The 17,839-nt window shown below is 42.0% G+C and overlaps 2 protein-coding genes across 8 annotated transcripts; one reads left to right on the top strand and one right to left on the bottom strand.

The window, feature by feature from the left end:
• Window positions 1–8,313: 8,313 nt before the first annotated feature.
• LOC101907137 (putative uncharacterized protein ZNRD1-AS1) lies at window positions 8,314–13,970 on the bottom strand. Of its 2 annotated transcripts, none has more exons than XR_003032249.2 (3): window positions 13,881–13,970; window positions 9,533–9,608; window positions 8,314–9,096 (listed from the first exon to the last, which is right to left on the bottom strand). XR_003032249.2 is itself a non-coding variant. In XM_024984038.2 (3 exons), exons 1-3 carry the CDS (start codon window positions 10,468–10,470, stop codon window positions 8,317–8,319), a joined length of 1,086 nt encoding a protein of 361 aa, XP_024839806.1. In that variant the 5' UTR covers window positions 10,471–11,554; the 3' UTR covers window positions 8,314–8,316. The 2 variants fall into 2 exon arrangements, 1 of the variants encoding a protein (XP_024839806.1); XM_024984038.2 differs by lacking the exon at window positions 13,881–13,970 and adding an exon at window positions 10,241–11,554.
• Window positions 13,940–17,820, top strand: POLR1H (RNA polymerase I subunit H). 6 transcript variants are annotated; one of them, XM_005223668.5, is made up of 5 exons: window positions 14,005–14,108; window positions 14,306–14,460; window positions 14,681–14,799; window positions 15,222–15,331; window positions 17,236–17,820. In XM_005223668.5, the coding sequence occupies exons 2-5, from the start codon at window positions 14,325–14,327 to the stop codon at window positions 17,258–17,260; spliced, it is 390 nt and encodes a 129-aa protein (XP_005223725.1). In that variant the 5' UTR covers window positions 14,005–14,108; window positions 14,306–14,324; the 3' UTR covers window positions 17,261–17,820. The 6 variants fall into 6 exon arrangements, with proteins under 6 accessions (XP_005223723.1, XP_015315379.1, XP_015315380.1 ...); NM_001046400.2 differs by having other exon boundaries at window positions 14,028–14,108; window positions 14,699–14,799; window positions 17,236–17,460; XM_005223666.5 differs by lacking the exon at window positions 14,681–14,799 and having other exon boundaries at window positions 13,940–14,108.
• The last annotated feature ends 19 nt before the right edge of the window (window positions 17,821–17,839 follow it).

The raw sequence follows: 17,839 nt of genomic DNA, 5'->3' as shown, positions 1-17,839 counted from the left end.
GTATGACGTAAATCAAATCCCTTATGACTATACAGTGGAAGTGAGAAATAGATTTAAGGGACTAGATCTGTTAGAGTCCCTGATGAACTATGGGCAGAGGTTCATGACATTGTACAGGAGACAGGAATCAAGACCATCCCCAAGAAAAAGAAATGCAAAAAAAGCAAAAGGGCTGTCTGAGGAGGCCTTACAAATAGCTGTGAAAAGAAGAGAAGCAAAGAGCAAAGGAGAAAAGGAAAGATATACCCATTTGAATGCAGCGTTCCAAAGAATAGCAAGGAGAGATAAGAAAGCCTTCTTCAGCAATCAATGCAAAGAAATAAAGGAAAATAACAGAATGGGATAGACTAGAGATCTCTTCAAGAAAATTAGAGATACCAAGGGAACATTTCATGCAAAGATGGGCTCAATAAAGGACAGCAATGGTATGGACCAGAAGATATTAAGAAGAGGTGGCAAGAATACACAGAAGAAATGTACAAAAAAGATCTTCATGACCCAGATAATTATGATGGTGTGGTCACTCACCTAGAGCCAGATATCCTGGAATGTGAAGTCAAATGGGCCTTAGGAAGCATCACTATGAACAAAGCTAGTGGAGGTGATGGAATTTCAATTGAGCTATTTCAAATCCTGAAAGATGATGGAGTGAAAGTGCTGCACTTAATATGCCAGCAAATGTGGAAAACTCAGCAGTGGCCACAGGACTGGAAAAGGTCAGTTTTCATTCCAATCCTAAAGAAAGGCAGTGCCAAAGAATGCGCAAACTACCACACAATTGCACTCATCTCACTTGCTAGTAAAGTAATGCTTAAAATTCTTCAAGCCAGGCTTCAGTAATATGTGAACCATGAACTTCCTGATGTTCAAGCTGGTTTTAGAAAAGGCAGAGGAACCAGAGATCAAATTGCCAACATCTGCTGGATCATGGAAAAAGCAAGAGAATTCCAGAAAAACATCTATTTCTGCTTTATTGACTATGCCAAAGCCTTTGACTGTGTGGATCACAATAAACTGTGGAAAATTCTGAAAGAGATGGGAATACCAGGCCACCTGACCTGCGTCTTGAGAAACCTGTATGCAGGTCAGGAAGCAACAGTTAGAACTGGACATGGAACAACAGACTGGTTCCAAATAGGAAAAGGAGTACATCAAGGCTGTATATTGTCACCCTGCTTATTTAACTTCTACGCAGAGAACATCATGAGAAATGCTGGGCTGGAGGAAGGACAAGCTGGAATCAAGATTGCCAGGAGAAATATCAATAACCTCAGATATGCAGTGACACCACTCTTATGGCAGAAAGTGAAGAACTAAAGAGCCTCTTGAGGAAAGTGAAAGAGGAGAGTGAAAAAGTTGGCTTAAAACTCAACATTCAGAAAACAAAGATCATGGCATCTGGTCCCATCACTTTATGGCAAATAGAGAGGGAAACAGTGGAAACAGTGGCTGACTTTATTTTTCTGGGCTCCAAAATCACTGCAGATGGTGCTTGCAGCCATGAAATTAAAAGACACTTACTCCTTGGAAGGAAAGTTATGACCAACCTAGACAGCACATTAAAAAGCAGAGACATGACTTAGCCAACTAAGGTCCGTCTAGTCAAGGCTATGGTTTTTCCAGTGGTCATGTATGGATGTGAGAGTTGGACTATAAAGAAAGCTGAGGGCCGAAGAATCAATGCTTTTGAACTGTGGTGTTGGAGAAGACTCTTGAGAGTCCCTTGGGCTATAAGGAGATCCAACCAGTCCATCCTAAAGGAGATCAGTCCCGGGTTTTCATTGGAAGGACTGATGCTAAAGCTAAAACTCCAATATTTTGGCCACCTAATGCGAAGAGCTGACTCATTTGAAAAGACCCTGATGCTGGGAAAGCCTGAGGGCAGGAGGAGAAAGGGATGACAGAGGATGACGGTTGGATTGCATCACCAACTCAATGGACGTGGGTTTGGGTGGACTCCAGGAGTTGGTGATGGGCAGGGAGGCCTGGCATGCCGCGGTTCATGGGGTCGCAAAGAGTCGGACACAACTGAGCGACTGAACTGAACTGATTTATGTTTTGGCTGCACCAGGTCTTTGAGTTGCAGCACTCATCATCTTTATTATTCATAGTTGCAGCATGTGGGATCTAGTTCCCAGATCAGGGATCAAATCCAGTCCCCCTGCACTGAGAGTGCAGAGTCTTAGCCACTGGACCACCAGGGAAGTCCCTAGATATAGGTTTTAAATCTGAGTGTTCCCAAGGTACCTGAACCAGTGATCTGCCTTTGCAGACAGATGATGCATGTGGGCAGGCTGAGGAGGCGCCTACAGAGTCAGATGGAAACAGTAGGCAGGTGGAGATGGTGGTGGAGGCAGCCTGTGTTCAGTGGTACCCCTTAGGGTTTGGGGCCTGCCACCTTCCTAACATGGTTACTGGGTACACTTTTCTTTTTTTGAAAAGCCACATCAGCTTGCTACTGGGCTCCTATTGAAACTAAACACCTAACACATGGAGGCCTTCGGACACTCTTGCTTAATATTCACATTTGGGGGTAGGTCAACTTGGACTCTGGAGAAGGCAATGGCACCCCACTCCAGTACTCTTGCCTGGAAAATCCCATGGACGGAGGAGCCTGGTAGGCTGCAGTCCATGGGGTCGCTAGAGTCGGACACGACTGAGAGACTTCACTTTCACTTTTCACTTTCATGCATTGGAGAAGGAAATGGCAACCCACTCCAGTGTTCTTGCCTGGAGAATCCCAGGGATGGGAAGCCTGGTGGGCTGCCGTCTATGGGTCGCACTGAGTCGGACACGACTGAAGCGACTTAGTAGCAGCAGCAGCAATTTGGACTCAAGACCTCCTGGAGTAGGATATGGCAACCCACTCCAGTATTCTTACCTGAAGAATCCCATGGTCAGAGCAGCCTGGTGGGCTACCGTCCCTGGGATTGCAAAGAGTCAGACATGCTACAACTTGGACTCAACTTCTGACAAAGTGGGAAGGATTTAATAATCCTCACTTGGAAATGGTATATTTAAGGATGTGGCTGTCCTGGTCTCAACATCTCTACTTTACATGAAAAAGTGGCAGATATCCCTCTGGGGAAAACTTTACCCCCTACTCTACCAACTGAAGCAGAGCTGCTGGTTCCATGTGGCTCTCAGTTCACAGAGATTTCCCTAAATGTCTGGCCCTGGTTCACTGTGGTTCAGCTAAATTCAACTCTCTCCCTGGCTGATTCAGCCATTCAGTCTCATTGCCAGTGATGCAGAGCCAAAAATGGCTGTTGTCAGTCCTCTTGGTGGGCAGAACTCAAGGCCATTTCATAGTTCTCACCAATAATCCCTTTGATCAACCTTCCTGTAGTTTTACTGCCTCTTGGGCTGTTGCCAACCTATTTGGTCTGCCGCTTGAAAACTAGACTGGTTAGGCATCTCTCTTTGGAGCAGGAAACTGTGGAAATAAATCATAAATGTTTATCTAACCATTTAGAAAGTTCATCCTTAGGTAGGTTGGTAAGAAGTCCAGGGCCCTTGAGGAGGAGGGAATCCAGGGCCCCCGAAAAAGAGAAAGGGGTCTGAGGCTCTCAAGGAGGAGAAAGGACAATTTTTTTTCCTACATTGCTTTGTCTTAGTCAATATAACAATGTATCTTGCTCTAGGACATGTTTCTCCTTAACAAGAACCTTCTGACTAATCTTGTTAAGATGGATTGTTTTGAGAGTGTGTCTGGCAAGACCCTTTACTGTAATAAGGTGTATAGCTCCCTTGCAAAGACTGGTAAGCGGGGGCACTCTCTGTCCCCCTTCTGATGTCTATGTTAGAAGCTTTCTCTGTCCCTCTTTATATTTTAATAAAACTCTGCCACACAAAAGTTCTTGAGTGATCAAGCCTGGTCCCTGATCCCAAAGCTAAATCTTCTTCAGAGATCACAACTCCGACATCATTCATCGTAAGCTACCACCATCTGGGTCACTCAGGTGAATGCACACAGAATGAGTCTAGTCTCTGATGGGGTTGATTATAATGAAGCTGTGGATGGAAACATGTTTTGTGAACTGTCTCCCCTGCTGCCTGAGTCCATCATCACACCAGACATGGCAAGATATTCACCATCATCAACTAGTAAAGTAAAGGACTCAGATTTTTTTTCCACATTTACTTACTTAATTTGGCTGCGCTGGGTCTTAGTTGTGGCACGCAGGATCTTCAATCTTTGTTGCTGCATGGCACACAGGATCTTTAGTTGCAGCGTATGAACTCTTAGCTGCTCCATGTGGGTTCTAGTTCTCTGACCAGGGATCGAACCCAGGACCCCCGAATTGGGAGCTTGGAGTCTTAGCCACTGAACAACGAGAGAAGTCTCAGGACCCAGTTTCTGATTTGGACTTGTGACTACTGTCAAAGGTTGACTTGTCTTACCATGAGTAGGCCACACAGCATGGGGCACTGTCCACACCTGCTCCTGGCAGATGGGCTTCATTGGCTCTTTGAGCCCCTCAAGGGCTATTAGTGGTGTCTCCTGAGTGTTGACACTTTAGGGTGCATGTGTGCTAAGCTGCTTCAGTAGTGTTTGACTCAGTGTGACCCTATGGACTGCAGCCCACAGGCTCCTCTATCTATGGGGTTCTCGAAGCAAGAATACTGGAGTGAGTTGCCATGTCCTCATCCAGGGGATCTTCCAAACCCCAGGGAATAAACCTGCATCACCTATGGCTCAGCACTGTAGACAGATTTTTTTTACTCACTGAGACACTGGGGAAGCCCACACTTTAGGGTACAGTGCTGTTATTCTAGTCCAGCCTCCTCCATCTATACCATTGAAACTAATGTGTCATGTTTTTGGCTTTCCAGAAAACACAACTTTGATTGTATAATTCTGATTTCTCTCATACATGTAAGTAGATATGTGTGTGTGTGTGTGTGTGTGTGTGTGTGTGTGTGTATGTGTGTGTGTGCTGTGTCCGACTCTTTGGGACTCCTTGAACTGCAGCCTACCAGGTTCCTCCATCCATGGAATTTTCTAGACAAGAATACTGGACCAGGTTGCTATTTCCTACTCCTGGGTATCTTTCTGACCCAGGGACTGAACTCACAACTCTGTGTCTCTTGCATTGGCAGGTGGATTCTTTACCACTGTGCCACCTGGGAAGGCCTCACACAACATGATGTGCCTTTTATTGCAAAGCCACTTGACAATAGATGATAGTCAAGGTATCAATCAATTTTTCATGTTTCCTACCACATTTGTGTTTAAAAATGCTACAGATTCAGACTTACTCTAATTTGCAAGATTTTAGCTTTATTTAAAATATACCAACCTTGTACATCTTACATCCTGAGGCTCAGTTTTCAAGCCACTATGACTTTCATGGTTAGAGATAATATCAGGCATGCTTTAATGAGTTAAAATCTTATCTCATGTTAAGTGACAGTATGAGGGTTATAGTAATTATCTGCTTTGTCTCCTGCTCTGTGACCTGATAATATCTGTTTCTATTTTGGACTTTCTTTTTAAAAAAAGAAAAAAAAAAAAAAAAATATATATATATATATATATATATATATATATATTTAGCTGCCTCAGGTCTTAGTTGTGGCACACAGGATCTTTGATCTTTTAGTTGCAACATGTGGAATCTAGTTCCCAGACCATGAATTGAACTCAGGCCCCCTGCACTGGGAGTGAGAAGTCTTAGCCACTGGACCACCAGGAAAGTACCTAGATTGGACTTTCTTAAACCCTCAACTGTTGGCTCAGCTTAGCCTAAGACTCAGAACTTGTTCGATCCTAAGTGGAGACCAATTCAATAGTTTTACAGCCTGGATCTGTCAGTGCTTCTATTCCTATTCCAGTGTTTTATCCTGAGTCTTACGACTGCTTGCTTATCTTTTCCTTTGGTACTTTATTCATTTCTTAAACAGATTCCACTGTGCCCTGCCTGATCTCCAGCTTCTCAGGATGACTGCTGTTCTCTGGTCTCTCGTTTTCTATGTACTGCCTTCCTACCCTTGACCCTTCTTGCTGCCAAATGCCTATGGGGTCTTCTGCTATTGTTGGCACCTTCTTCTCTTCATTCCACCCTTAACTGTTCATTTGATATAGCCACTTGGAACTCTTTGCTGATGGCTCAGCAGAAAGGGATTTGGTGGACTGATGGGCACTGAAGCCAGAATGCAGGGAGCTGGTATAGACTTTCTAAGAGACTTCACTATGAAAGAGTGCAAATAAATACCAGAGTAGCTTATGTATTCTTTTTTTACATTTTTAACTAAAAATTTTTTTTGGTGGTGCCACTCAGCTTTTGGGATTTTAGTTCCCTGACCAGGACCTCAGCAGTGACAGTGCCAAGTCTTAACTACTGAAATGCTAGGGAATTCCTGCACATAGAAGCTTATTTAGAGGGGAGAGATTTGAGTACAGTCCATGGGATCACAAAGAGTCAGGCACGACTGAGCGACTAACACTTACTTACTTACCTACAGGTCAAAAGGATGGTCCAGCAGTGAATATCTTCATGGTAAACAATTACCAACAGCTATGCATCAGGTTACTTTTCTATCCCACTCAACTCAAAGGGTTTATCATTACCCTAGTGATTTGGATTTCTAAGTCTTTTGTCTCTTCCATACTGATGATCCACATTTTTCCAAGGTATATAATCAAACTGTGACATGAGGATGGAAGACAGAGAACAACAGGACAAAAAAGTCTGCATGAGGCAAATCAGGTGGGTAGGAATAAGATGTTGGTAGGTGTCCTGGTCACGTTCCAAAAGGAGCAAGGGGAGGGCTAGTTCCTGAGCCCAACTGAAGCAACTGCAGTCACCTCATTTCCACACAGAAGTTGCCTACAGTCATTTTTAAATCTCTTTGTGGGATTAAGGAGCATCTCAAATATAAAGGAAACTAAACTGATACTAATGTAAGTGATCTATTATACCTGCAAATATTGTTAAAGACAAAAACTGGACTGTGGGATTGAGGTCTAACACAGGAGTTATATTTATCTAGCACCATGCTGTACAACATGGTGGTCACTTGCCACATGTAGCAATTTTTTTTTTTTTTAGCAATTTTAAATCAATGCAAATGAAATAAAATGAAAAATTCAGTCCCTCAGTTTCACTAGCCACATTTCAAATGCTCAATAGCCACATGTGGGAAACTGCTACTGTATTGAAGAGCAAAGCTATAGAAGACTTACATCACCACAGAAAGGTCTATTGGACAGTGCTGATCTAGCAATATCTGCGGTAAAGGGTGTCCTGCTGATACAAAAGGGTGGGCATCAGGACGATCACAACTTAAGTGTAATATTCCTTAAGCCATCCAGTTTCCCTTTTTCGGCTTCTCTACTCACCAATTCTGAACCCCAAATTTACCATCTTTTGGAAGGACATCTATTTGAGAGAAGGTGAAATGGGTTACCTCTGAGTGAATCCAAACATTGGGAAGGTCTTGTTTAAGTGGGTGATAGAAACTGACAAAATATGGAGCTGGCAGAAATATGAGAGGTTACTACACTTTATACTCTGACCTTCTTCCTCACTCTGCCCACCTAGGTCAGATGTCCCTCCTCTGTACACACCTAGACATACCTCGGTCATAAACCTATTTGATTATCTGTTTGTAGAGCGATCTATGCCATTAGCTGTAAACCGGCCAAGAGCAAGGATTTCTCTTAATTCATCTCAGTAACTAACAATGCCTGGCACATAGGAGGTTCTCAAAATTAAGTCTCTCATATAAATAAATTACATGGTATAAGTTAGACTTTTATGGCCTGGTTAGCAGTTCCCTGATAAAGATATGAATAGAAAACAAACAAACTGCATGGTGACCTACAGCAATCTCAAGATAGCCTTTGAGGTTGAGGGTAGGAAGAATGGAAGAGGCAGATTAGAACAATTCCTTATTCACCATCTTTGCCCAACTCAGGTCTTTCCAAATGGAAAACCCAATATTTATGAAATATCTGATACATGCTAATGGTTCACAAAAATGAAATCCTCTTATAAATGCTAGGAACTATTATTTTCCAACTTTACAGATTAGGAATGAACATCAAAAAGGATAAGCAACTTGAACAAACACAAGGCAATGAAAAATAGCGAAGCTAGTTGTAAACTCCAGAACTATCTGACACTTCTGTATAAATGAGAAACGTCACTGAACCCTACGAAAGAGAACTAGCATTAAAAAAAAAGTGTGTGTGTGTGGGAGGGAGTTACTCAATTTTCCTGGGTCTCTCTCATGTATGTATGTTATTAAACTTTTGTTTGATTTTCTCCTGTTTAAAAAATAAAGGTTCATTTAAGAGACATGATCTAATCATGAAAGCACCAAATCTTTTATTTTTCCTATTTGACTTCTCAAAAAGGGTGGCATAGTTAAGAATCTTCTTTGAAGTGGCTTGATAATTGTGTTATTTTCTTCTCTATTCTGAGACTTTTCCATCAGAACATTCACTTTAATCCGACTGCTATTGCATGGCTGGAAAAGTGGATATGCAATAACACTTTCATACTCTTTTATCTCTTTCTTTATGCTTCTTATGCTCTCACACTTCCCATGCATAGGAGGCTGGCTCTGGTCTTTTCTCAAGATTCCTTCCTTGAGTTTTTGCTTTACAAGTTCTCTCCCTCGAATCATGCGTTCCCGGTGATCTTTAATCTGCATCTGTTCTCTCTCGTTTACCTGCTTTCTTCTCTGTGTGTTCTGGATGCCATGCCCTCCCAGCACAATTCTGGGAAATTTTATTTCACTAGAGTGTGGTGGTAATTGTTTAAATGTTTTACTCTTAAACTCTCTGACCCGTCGACCTCGATGTATGTGCCTTTCTATGTGTTTCATTTCTCTCTCAGGGAGCAAATAATACCGTTTTTGTCTCTCTATGCTTTGGGTTGTTTTTCCCTCCAATCTCTTCTTGATTTCACTGCCTTTCTCTTGTTCTTTCACCATTTCCATTATTCTTTTATTATAATAAGACTCCGCTTTGGCAAGCCAGTAGTCAAGGGAAAGCCCTTGCTCCCTACAGAGCATTTCATACTCCTCTTGATATTTTTGAATTATCAGTTGTTTTGCTTCTGATGTATGTACGCCACCTAGATTCTGTCAAGGTGAGGTGCAGAATTTTGTAATATGACCATCTTTTTACTTTGAACATACTTAAACAGGAGCCTATCTCATTACTGACACCAAGAAAGTACCATGGTGGGGGTGGGGGTGGGGGAAGAAAGGACCATGGTCTTTCATTAACTTTGGAGTAACAGGGATTTTACTTCCATCACTCCTAGGTGGGCCTGCAAGCTCTCAAAGTTGGTGTTCTTACCACCAAAATCAATAACTAGTTGGTTCGTTTTTTTTTTAATAGTGTTGGTAGTTTTGAAAATAATACTTTGTTTTGCAAGTAAAGATTTAGCTGGAAAATATTTGCCAGTGTGGACACATTACAGCAAAGTGTCACTTGGGTGGCAGTAGGATTTTAAACCTAACTTTCCTTCTTCTAGTCTTTTCAAATGGTATGATGTTAGGATGATTTATTTACCAATATTTTTTTCTCCAGTGGAGACTGTTGACCTGCAGCAATCCTAGGGTCTTTTGATACTTTAGCCCAGGCCAATCTGTAAGATAAAAGAGCAAAGGTAAAACAGAAGGTGGGAGATGTCAGAACAAATTTGCTCTCATATCAACTGAATCAAAAGAACCCAATTGTTTTGCCTAAGGCCAAAGGTATTTCCCTCAGAAAGAAAACACCTAGGAATAGGTAGGACTACAGCAGGGCCATTTTCTGATGAGAAACCATGACATTCCTATGGTGACAAGTAATGAATACTCTTTTAAAAATAAGGACATATAAATAAGAGCATACAGTCATCCCTCGGTATTTGTGGATCACCCTCCCCACCAATGTCCCTTATTTCCAGGACCTGCTTCCTCCAGATACCAAACTCCATGTGCTAATCCCTTATATAAAATGATATTATATCTGCATATAACCTTGGCACATCCTCCCATATACCTTAAATTATCTCTCAATTACTTATAATACCTACTACAATGTAAATAGTTGTTAATACAATGTAAATACTACGTAACAGTTGCCACTAAGTGGCAAGTTCAAGTTTGGCTTTTGGGAACTTTCCATAATTTTGTTTTCCCTGACTATTTTCCATCCACAGTTGAATCTGTGGATAGGGAAACCTCCGATATAGAGGGCCAACTGTAATCCTGTCATATAAACTTAAACGCATACTTCTCCTGTGGACTCAACATGAACCATTCTGAATCTTGCACCAGGGACTGGGCGTGGGAAGAGACGGGCTCCTTGGTGAAGCGTTGCCCAAGCACGTTTACACCATACTGCTCAGTCCGGCTTCCTCCTTTGTCTTCTGGGATGAGTCTAGACTTCGGTGTTATCAGTTCATTCTCTTTGTGCAGTTTCTTGAGCCGGGCCCTCTCTGCCTCTATCACCACATACAGCATCTCTGCCCTATAATCTTTTGTTCTGAAATTCTGTTCTTATTTGTTCACTCTCTGCTTGCCTGCCTTATTCTGCCAGTCATTCTTCAACCTAAATCCATTGAGACTATTCCCTGTTGATCCAGTAGGGATGAGAATCTGGGGTCACTCTGGATTTATTTATAGGACAGGCTGATGGCAACACAAGTGAAGACTACCAACTTTTTGTGTGTCATCTCTGGTCTAATCTGAGTTTACTGTGAGGTCATATTTAAGCCACTAAGGATGCCTGGCATCTCATCTCTGTGCCTTTATTTATACCATTTATGGTTTACACAGCATGGGCTTTGAAGCCTTACAGGGCTATGCCTGAATCCTAATTCCACCATTTCCCAGGTGTGTGACTCAGGGTAGGTAACTCAGTCTCTCTCTAAATCAGTTTCCTCATCTGTAAAATGGAACTATAAGACAAAAATTTGCCTCTTGGAGTTATAAAGAACAAATGACAATTAAAGATCCTGGCACAATGCTTTATATATGGTAAGTTCTCAATAAACAGCAGTTGTCCATCCTCCTCAGGTCAAGACTTGACCATAAAATCTTCCCAGTCTTCTCTATGTAACAGCAATTTTTGCCTCCCTATAAACATAATATTTTTTACTTCTACAACTCTTTTGAAAATCAATCCTGGTTTCCACTGTGATATCTGTATCCATGTATCACTTTTAACATTTTGATGCTGAAATTCAGACTCATAGAGTAGGAGCTATAACTTTTTTATCTACAAATATAGACATCTATCTATCATATTAGAAAGGATCTGCTAGCGAATATTGGATCTCACTAACCTCTTGGGCATATTCTTACTTGCCTGACTACATATACTTGAGATTTTTAAAAATATGACCACCTTACTTTTATTTCTGTGTACACAGTACCTAGCACAGTACCTAACATTAGAGTCTGTAATCCCATGTTCTCAAAATTAATGATTTGTTAACTGGTGATTATCCTCACCACAGAATATGAGCATCATCCTCTTACATTCTCCATAATACTGAATCTTTTTATTGAAACTTTTTTATAGTTTTTTATAAACTATTTAATTTCTCCATAATACTGAATATTTTTATTGAAACTTTTTTATAGTTTTTTTTATAAACTATTTAATACATAGTTAAAGTCCTATTTAATAAGTAGGACTTTTTAATAAATAGTCCTCCTTGAAGTATACAGGCATATATGTTGTATATGCCTTTCCTGGGCTCTCACATTTTGTCCTGTAAGTGTACTTTCACTGCATTCTAATTATTCATTTGTATTCCTTAAGGTCAGAGACACAGTTTTTAGCTTGACAGCCACAACTTCAGCTCAAAGACTGGCATATGTGCTTAATAAATATGAACGGGAACAGACTGTTGAGCTTTTGTTGGGAAAGAGACATGCCTTATAATGCTTAGTTACTTTACTGCATTAGGACAGTATTCAACTCATTGTGGATATTCACTGAGTTTTGTCAATGCAGCCATGAAATTAAGAGGCTTGCTCCTTGGAAGTTAAGTTATGACCAACCTAAATAGCATAGTAAAAAGCAGAGACATAAGGCTATGGTTTTTCCAGTAGTCATGTATGGATGTGAGAGTTGGACTATAAAGAAAGCTGAGGGCCGAAGAATTGATGCTTTTGAACTGTGGTGTTGGAGAAGACTCTTGAGAGTCCCTTGGACTGCAAGGAGATCCAACCAGTCCATCCTAAAGGAAATCAGTCCTGCGTGTTCATTGGAAGGATTGATGTTGAAGCTGAGACTCCGATATTTTGGCCACCTGATGCGAAGAGCTGACTCATTTGAAAAGACCCTGATGTTGGGAAAGATTGAGGGCAGGAGGAGAAGGGGATGACAGAGGACGAGATGGTTGGATGGCATCACCGACTCAATGGACATGAGTTTGGGTGGACTCCGGGAGTTGGTGATGGACAGGGAGGCCTGGCCTGCTGTGGTTCATGGTGTCGCAGAGAGTTGGACAGGACTGACAGACTGAACTGATACTGAAAGGGAAAGTTGGACCAATCTCAATTTCTATTTTTAAAGGAGACAGACACACAGAGAAGAGAGAATAAAAACTTGCCTACCATCATGGGCTCAGCAGACTTCTCCTTGTAAGACAAATTATTAAGGGGCTTGTCACTTTCTAGTAGCTTTGTCAGAGTTTTAACCTTCTCACTAGTTTGTTTCCATTATTTCAGAGAGTAGAGGATCAAAACCTCTCCAGGAGAGACCACAGCTGGTTCTCTTTCAAACAGGAGAAAATAGTGATGGCTCTGGAACTTTCATACATAAGCAGCTTAGCACAGATATGAGGTTGAGAGGGGGTGGATGGGCTGGGAGAGAACTAGGAAACTCATCTAGAAGCTGTCCCTTTAGGACGACAAGATTCTACACTTTAAATTGTAGGTTCCAGATGAATTAAAACAGCAAGACTTTTAAGACACTTGTCCTCATGTTTTATAAAAGATCAGGGATATGTCAACTCTCCATCTAATGGATGCAATGATGATGTAGAGCTGGTCGGATGGGAGGCCGGGGACAAGGTGGAACGGGGTCCGCAACTGAAAGCAAACTTCGACAGTCTTCGTCACAAGGCTGCTCCCTTGACTAATGCTAACCTCCCTCATCTGACAGGCATCTAAAGAGGAAGGAGTCCCAATCTCTTCTGTTCCACTACCTCCAAAGTCTTGAGCCCCTTCCTAAAGTGTCCTACTTCATCCCTTCCTAGTGACTAGGCATTCCTCCTCCGCCTTCACCGTTTCCACTTCATGCCCCATAAGAGGCCGACTCACCCCTTCGAAAGGCCCAGCTCAGTTCAGTCGCTCAGTCGTGTCCGACTCTTTGCGACTCCATGTATTGCAGCATGCCAGGCCTCCCTGTCCATCACCAACTCCCGGAGCTTGCTCAAACTCACGTCCATCGAGTGGGTGATGCCATCTAACCATCTCATCCTCTGTCCTTCCCTTCTCCTGCCTTCAATCTTTCCCAGCAACAGGGTCTTTTCAAATGAGTCAGTTCTTCGCATCAGATGGCCAAAGTATTGGAGTTTCAGCTTCAGCATCAGTCCTTCCAGTGAATATTCAGGACTGATTTCCTTTAGGCTTAACTGGTTTGATCTCCTTGCAGTTAAGGAACTCTCAAGAGTCTTCTCCAACACCACGGTTCAAAAGCATCAATTCTTCGTCGCCAAGGGCCCAGCACTCGAGCCAGGCGGTGCTCTGCAGAGCGCCCTTGCTTGCATCGCGAGGTCCGAGGAGCGCTAGAACTGTAACTCCCAGAATGTTTCGCTTTTTTTTTTTTTTTTAAACCAACTCAGGAACAGAGGAAATTGTAGTTCCCAGAACTGGGTAATGAGGGGAAAAACAACCAGAGGCTCAGCTTCAATCACCTGTTTTCTTATCCAACGTCACAAAACCAGCCTGAAGGTAGCGCTACAACCTTCCTTCAATGGTTCCTCTCCCTCCGGGGACCAAGTTTGCGATTAATTATGACGTAACAGCCAATCGACAAGCCGAACGACGGGGCTCTCTAGCCCGCCCTGCTCTCGCTACTTCGCTGCCGCGTAGAGCCGGCGTTCTAGCCTGCGGAGTTGGCTTCCCCTTCTCGCCTGTCCCAGGTAAGCAAGCCCCCAAGTCGAAGTACCGGACCCCGGCTTGGAATTCTAGATATGTGGGCTCATTGGTCTTAAAGGCACAGGCATACGTGGGAGAAGGACTCGGGTTCTGTACACTTAGGTCCAGGGACAGAATAGGAATGACCCTTCAGTGGGGAGGGAGCTACTCTCTTTTATTAGCAGTCTCCCCTTCTTCTCAGCCCTCGACCACCCTCCGTCATGGACCTCGCCGGCATCTGCTCCAGCTTTCAGTCGGACTTGGATTTCTGTCCAGATTGCGGCTCGGTCCTGCCTCTGCCCGGGGTTCAGGATGCTGTCGCCTGTACCCGCTGTGGCTTCTCCATCAACGTGCGAGGTAAGGGGCTTGTACTCAGCGACCCCGGCAGAGGGCCCAGCGTGAAAGGGTCAGTGGCTTGAGGACCCTAATATCGGTTGGATTGAAGAGGGGGACCCTGAAGCAGGGAATCAGGCACTTTTAGCCTTGGGTCGAAACCTGAAGGGAAGAATATAAGGCCTCCTGTCCTAACAGAGAGGTAGTTTTGGGTGTCAGCCCTCCTTACTGTCTCCACAACCAGTTCTTACTGCTTGCGCAGACTTTGAGGGGAAGGTTGTGAAGACCTCAGTTGTGTTTAACAAACTGGGCACAGCCATGCCTTTGTCGATGGAGGAAGGACCTGAGTTCCAGGGACCCGTGGTGAGTGAATGACATCGAGGACTGGCCCCAACGAAGGAGGGTGGGAAAGAAATGGAGGGGCGATTGCTCAGATCTGGACAGTTTTGTACCCAATTCCAAGAGGGAAGGGTGTGTGCTATGCTGAGTCGTGTCTGACTCTTTGCGACCCCGTGGGCTGTAGCCTGCCAGGCTCCTCTGTCCATGGAATTTTCCAGGTAAGAATACTGGAGCGGATTGCCATTTCCTCCTCCAGGGGATCTTCCCGAGCCAGGGATGGAACTCGCGTCTCCAGCATTGGCAGACGGATTCTTTACCACTGCGCCACGTGGGAAGTCCTCCAAGAGGGAAGAGGGGTCTATTAAAACATCAGAGTCTGGGGAGTGTGACAGCCCGATGTCTGTGATCGGGAAGAGGACTTATTAATCCCACCAGTTGCTTCTCAGGTTGACAGGCGCTGCTCTCGATGTGGGCACGAGGGAATGGCATACCACACCAGGCAGATGCGATCAGCCGATGAGGGGCAGACTGTCTTCTACACTTGTACCAACTGCAAGTGCGTATCCTTCCCCTCCTCTCTGCCCTTTCTCAGTCTGTTTGCGACCTAAACGAATCCAGTGATTTGCTTTTTGTACTGAATAAACAGTTGTGTTCTTTGGTCCCATCCCTCTTCTGTACAGTTGAAGTCATAGGGAAACTTGTGGTCGTTTTTTATTTTAGAAAATTACACTTTTCTTATCCTTTTTATACTTGGTGAATTAAACCTTTTAAGATATTTAAAAGGAAAGAAAAAAAATACAGAAAGCAAATGTTGCTTGATGATCTGGGTGTTACTGTTGCATCTTCCACTGTACTTACTCAAGGTAGTTTTATTTCGGTGAGAATTAGTCATGGGTGATTTGAAGAACATGATTCTCTGAATAGTTTTGAGAACTCCCCTTTGTCTTTGGTGTTCTGTGGTTTCACTAAAGTATATCTGGATGTGGCTTTCTTTTGTTTATCATGTTTAGGATTTGTTGGGCTTTCTGAAAGTAAAGATTGATTTTTTTTTCTTTTCCATCAACCTTGGAAAATTATCTGCCATATCTCATTGAATATTGCCTTTACCTATGTTCTCGCATTCTGGAGTTCTAATTAATTAGTTGCTTATTAGACTTTACCCACTACTCCATTTCTCTCACCCTTTCGTAATTTTGCATCTATTTTCTCTTTATATTGCTTCTAGGTAAATTCTTCTGGTCTTTCTTTCACTTCACTAATTCTGTCTTCAGTTTGTGTCAGTTATTGTTACTTAAAAACATTTTTTTTTTTTTGAGTTCTGCTTATTTTTCAAGTCTCCTCAGTCATTTTTAATAATTCATGATTCTTTAATCCTAAATTATTTTTAATTCTTACATATATTTAAATATATTAAGCATGATATTTATATTCTGTGTCTCCTAATTCTCATACCCACAGTTTTTGTGGGTCTGATGCTGCCATTATTCCTGCAGACTTTCTCATGGTGCTTTTTTTGTTTTATAATTTTTGAACATAAGCTCAGATTTTTAAGAATTTGGACTATGGAATTCTTTGAGGCCTGGAGTGAAAACTATATTCTTAGCATATGGGTTTCCTCTTCAGGTGCCTTGAAGCACTACCAAGTTGGAATGACTTTAAATGAATTCTCAGCTTCATGTGTTTTGTAGCAAATAGGTAGTATGGATTTGGGCTGCAAATCCAATGTAAGGCCAGGTTTTGATTAGAAATTCTAGAGGGAAATTTTTTTTTTTTCTCTCTCTCTACCTAGTGAGACAGTCAAATTCCTCTTCTGCAGAGTTGGATTTTTTTTCTTGTTCACTTTTATACACAGGTGTAGCCCTTTGGAGGTTTCAAACTTACTCAGAGTATCTCCTCTCAGACATTGTAGGCTTGTCGCCGGTTCACTCATGTGGCTCTCAAAACAGCAAGGGCACCAGTGTACCAGGGGCTTCAGTTTGAATGTACCTGTCTAGGTTCCTGGTTTTATATACTTTCACTCAGTGTGAAGAGTGCCTTTACTTTCTTGCCTTCTCATCAATGGATTAAAAATATTTATAGTTAGAAATGCCTTTGGGGAGTATTTCTCAGTCAGGCTGAGAAATTGTTTAATTTAATTTAAACAACTAAGAAAATTAAAATTTTTTAACTTTTTTTTTTTAATGACCAGAAGTTTTTCATTTTTATGAGGTCTAGTTTATCCTTTTTTCTTTTATGGCTAGTGTTCTTTGTTTTCCTAAGAAATCTTGACATAATTCATAATTTGCAAGACACAGTTTTAATCCCAGCACGTTTAATTGTCTTGAATTTGTGTAGGGTTGTTTAGGGGAGCTAGTCCTCTATGGTCATAAATGAAAGTCCTTCCTTGATTATTTCTTTCATCTTACACTGCTAGTACCTCTTCCTTTGAACAAATATAACAAGTCTTTTCTTTCTCTATAGGTTCCAAGAGAAGGAAGATTCTTGATTTTTTTTCTAAGCGACTCAACAATCCTTTTCTTACTTGGAAGCTGGAGGATATTGGGTTCTTAGCTCCTTTGTCCATCTCCCTATTACAGTGTTCTGTTCGCAGAGGAAAAGCAGATCGTCATGTGTGGATTACCATTGTCCCCAGAGTACTCCTACCCTCATTGAGTTTCCTTATTAAAGTTATATTTTTCTATAAAAGCCAGACATATGTATGTTATTTATAATCTGTCTTGTTCGAAAAGATATTTATATTAGCTTAGAGATATATTCATTCTCTCAACAAATGTATCAGTGACAAAAAGGGAATATAAATTAGTACAGCAGAAAGAAAAAGGAGGCAGGGGAATAAAAAACAAGGATAAAAAAATGGAGCCAGGAATGAGGCTAATAACATAAAAAGGCAATTATACGTATTCCTTCATTATCTAAATCTTATTTGGTTCCTGAGTTTAGGGAAACAAAAAGTGGGAGTTTGGATACTGAGCTTCAACAGAAAACTCTGGATCAGATTAATTTGATATGTAAGTTTGGACAATAAAATCTATACTCAAAGACAAAGGTGGACATTCTGGAAATT

This window comes from Bos taurus, chromosome 23 (genome assembly GCF_002263795.3).
Source record: "Bos taurus isolate L1 Dominette 01449 registration number 42190680 breed Hereford chromosome 23, ARS-UCD2.0, whole genome shotgun sequence".
NCBI classification, from domain to species: Eukaryota; Metazoa; Chordata; class Mammalia; order Artiodactyla; family Bovidae; genus Bos; species Bos taurus.
This window is presented reverse-complemented; position numbering and strand designations above follow the sequence as displayed.

Coding starts and splice junctions, on each gene's coding strand:
- POLR1H (XM_005223666.5), top strand. CDS start 13,940: ATGGTTCCTCTCCCTCCGGGGACCAAGTTTGCGATTAATTATGACGTA. Junction 14,109..14,305: donor CCCCTTCTCGCCTGTCCCAG/GTAAGCAAGCCC, acceptor CCTTCTTCTCAG/CCCTCGACCACCCTCCGTCA. Junction 14,461..15,221: donor CTTCTCCATCAACGTGCGAG/GTAAGGGGCTTG, acceptor GTTGCTTCTCAG/GTTGACAGGCGCTGCTCTCG.
- LOC101907137 (XM_024984038.2), bottom strand. CDS start 10,470: ATGCTGTATGTGGTGATAGAGGCAGAGAGGGCCCGGCTCAAGAAACTG. Junction 9,609..10,240: donor ATGTTGAGTCCACAGGAGAA/GTATGCGTTTAA, acceptor TTTATCTTACAG/ATTGGCCTGGGCTAAAGTAT. Junction 9,097..9,532: donor CACTGGAGAAAAAAATATTG/GTAAATAAATCA, acceptor TCACCTTGACAG/AATCTAGGTGGCGTACATAC.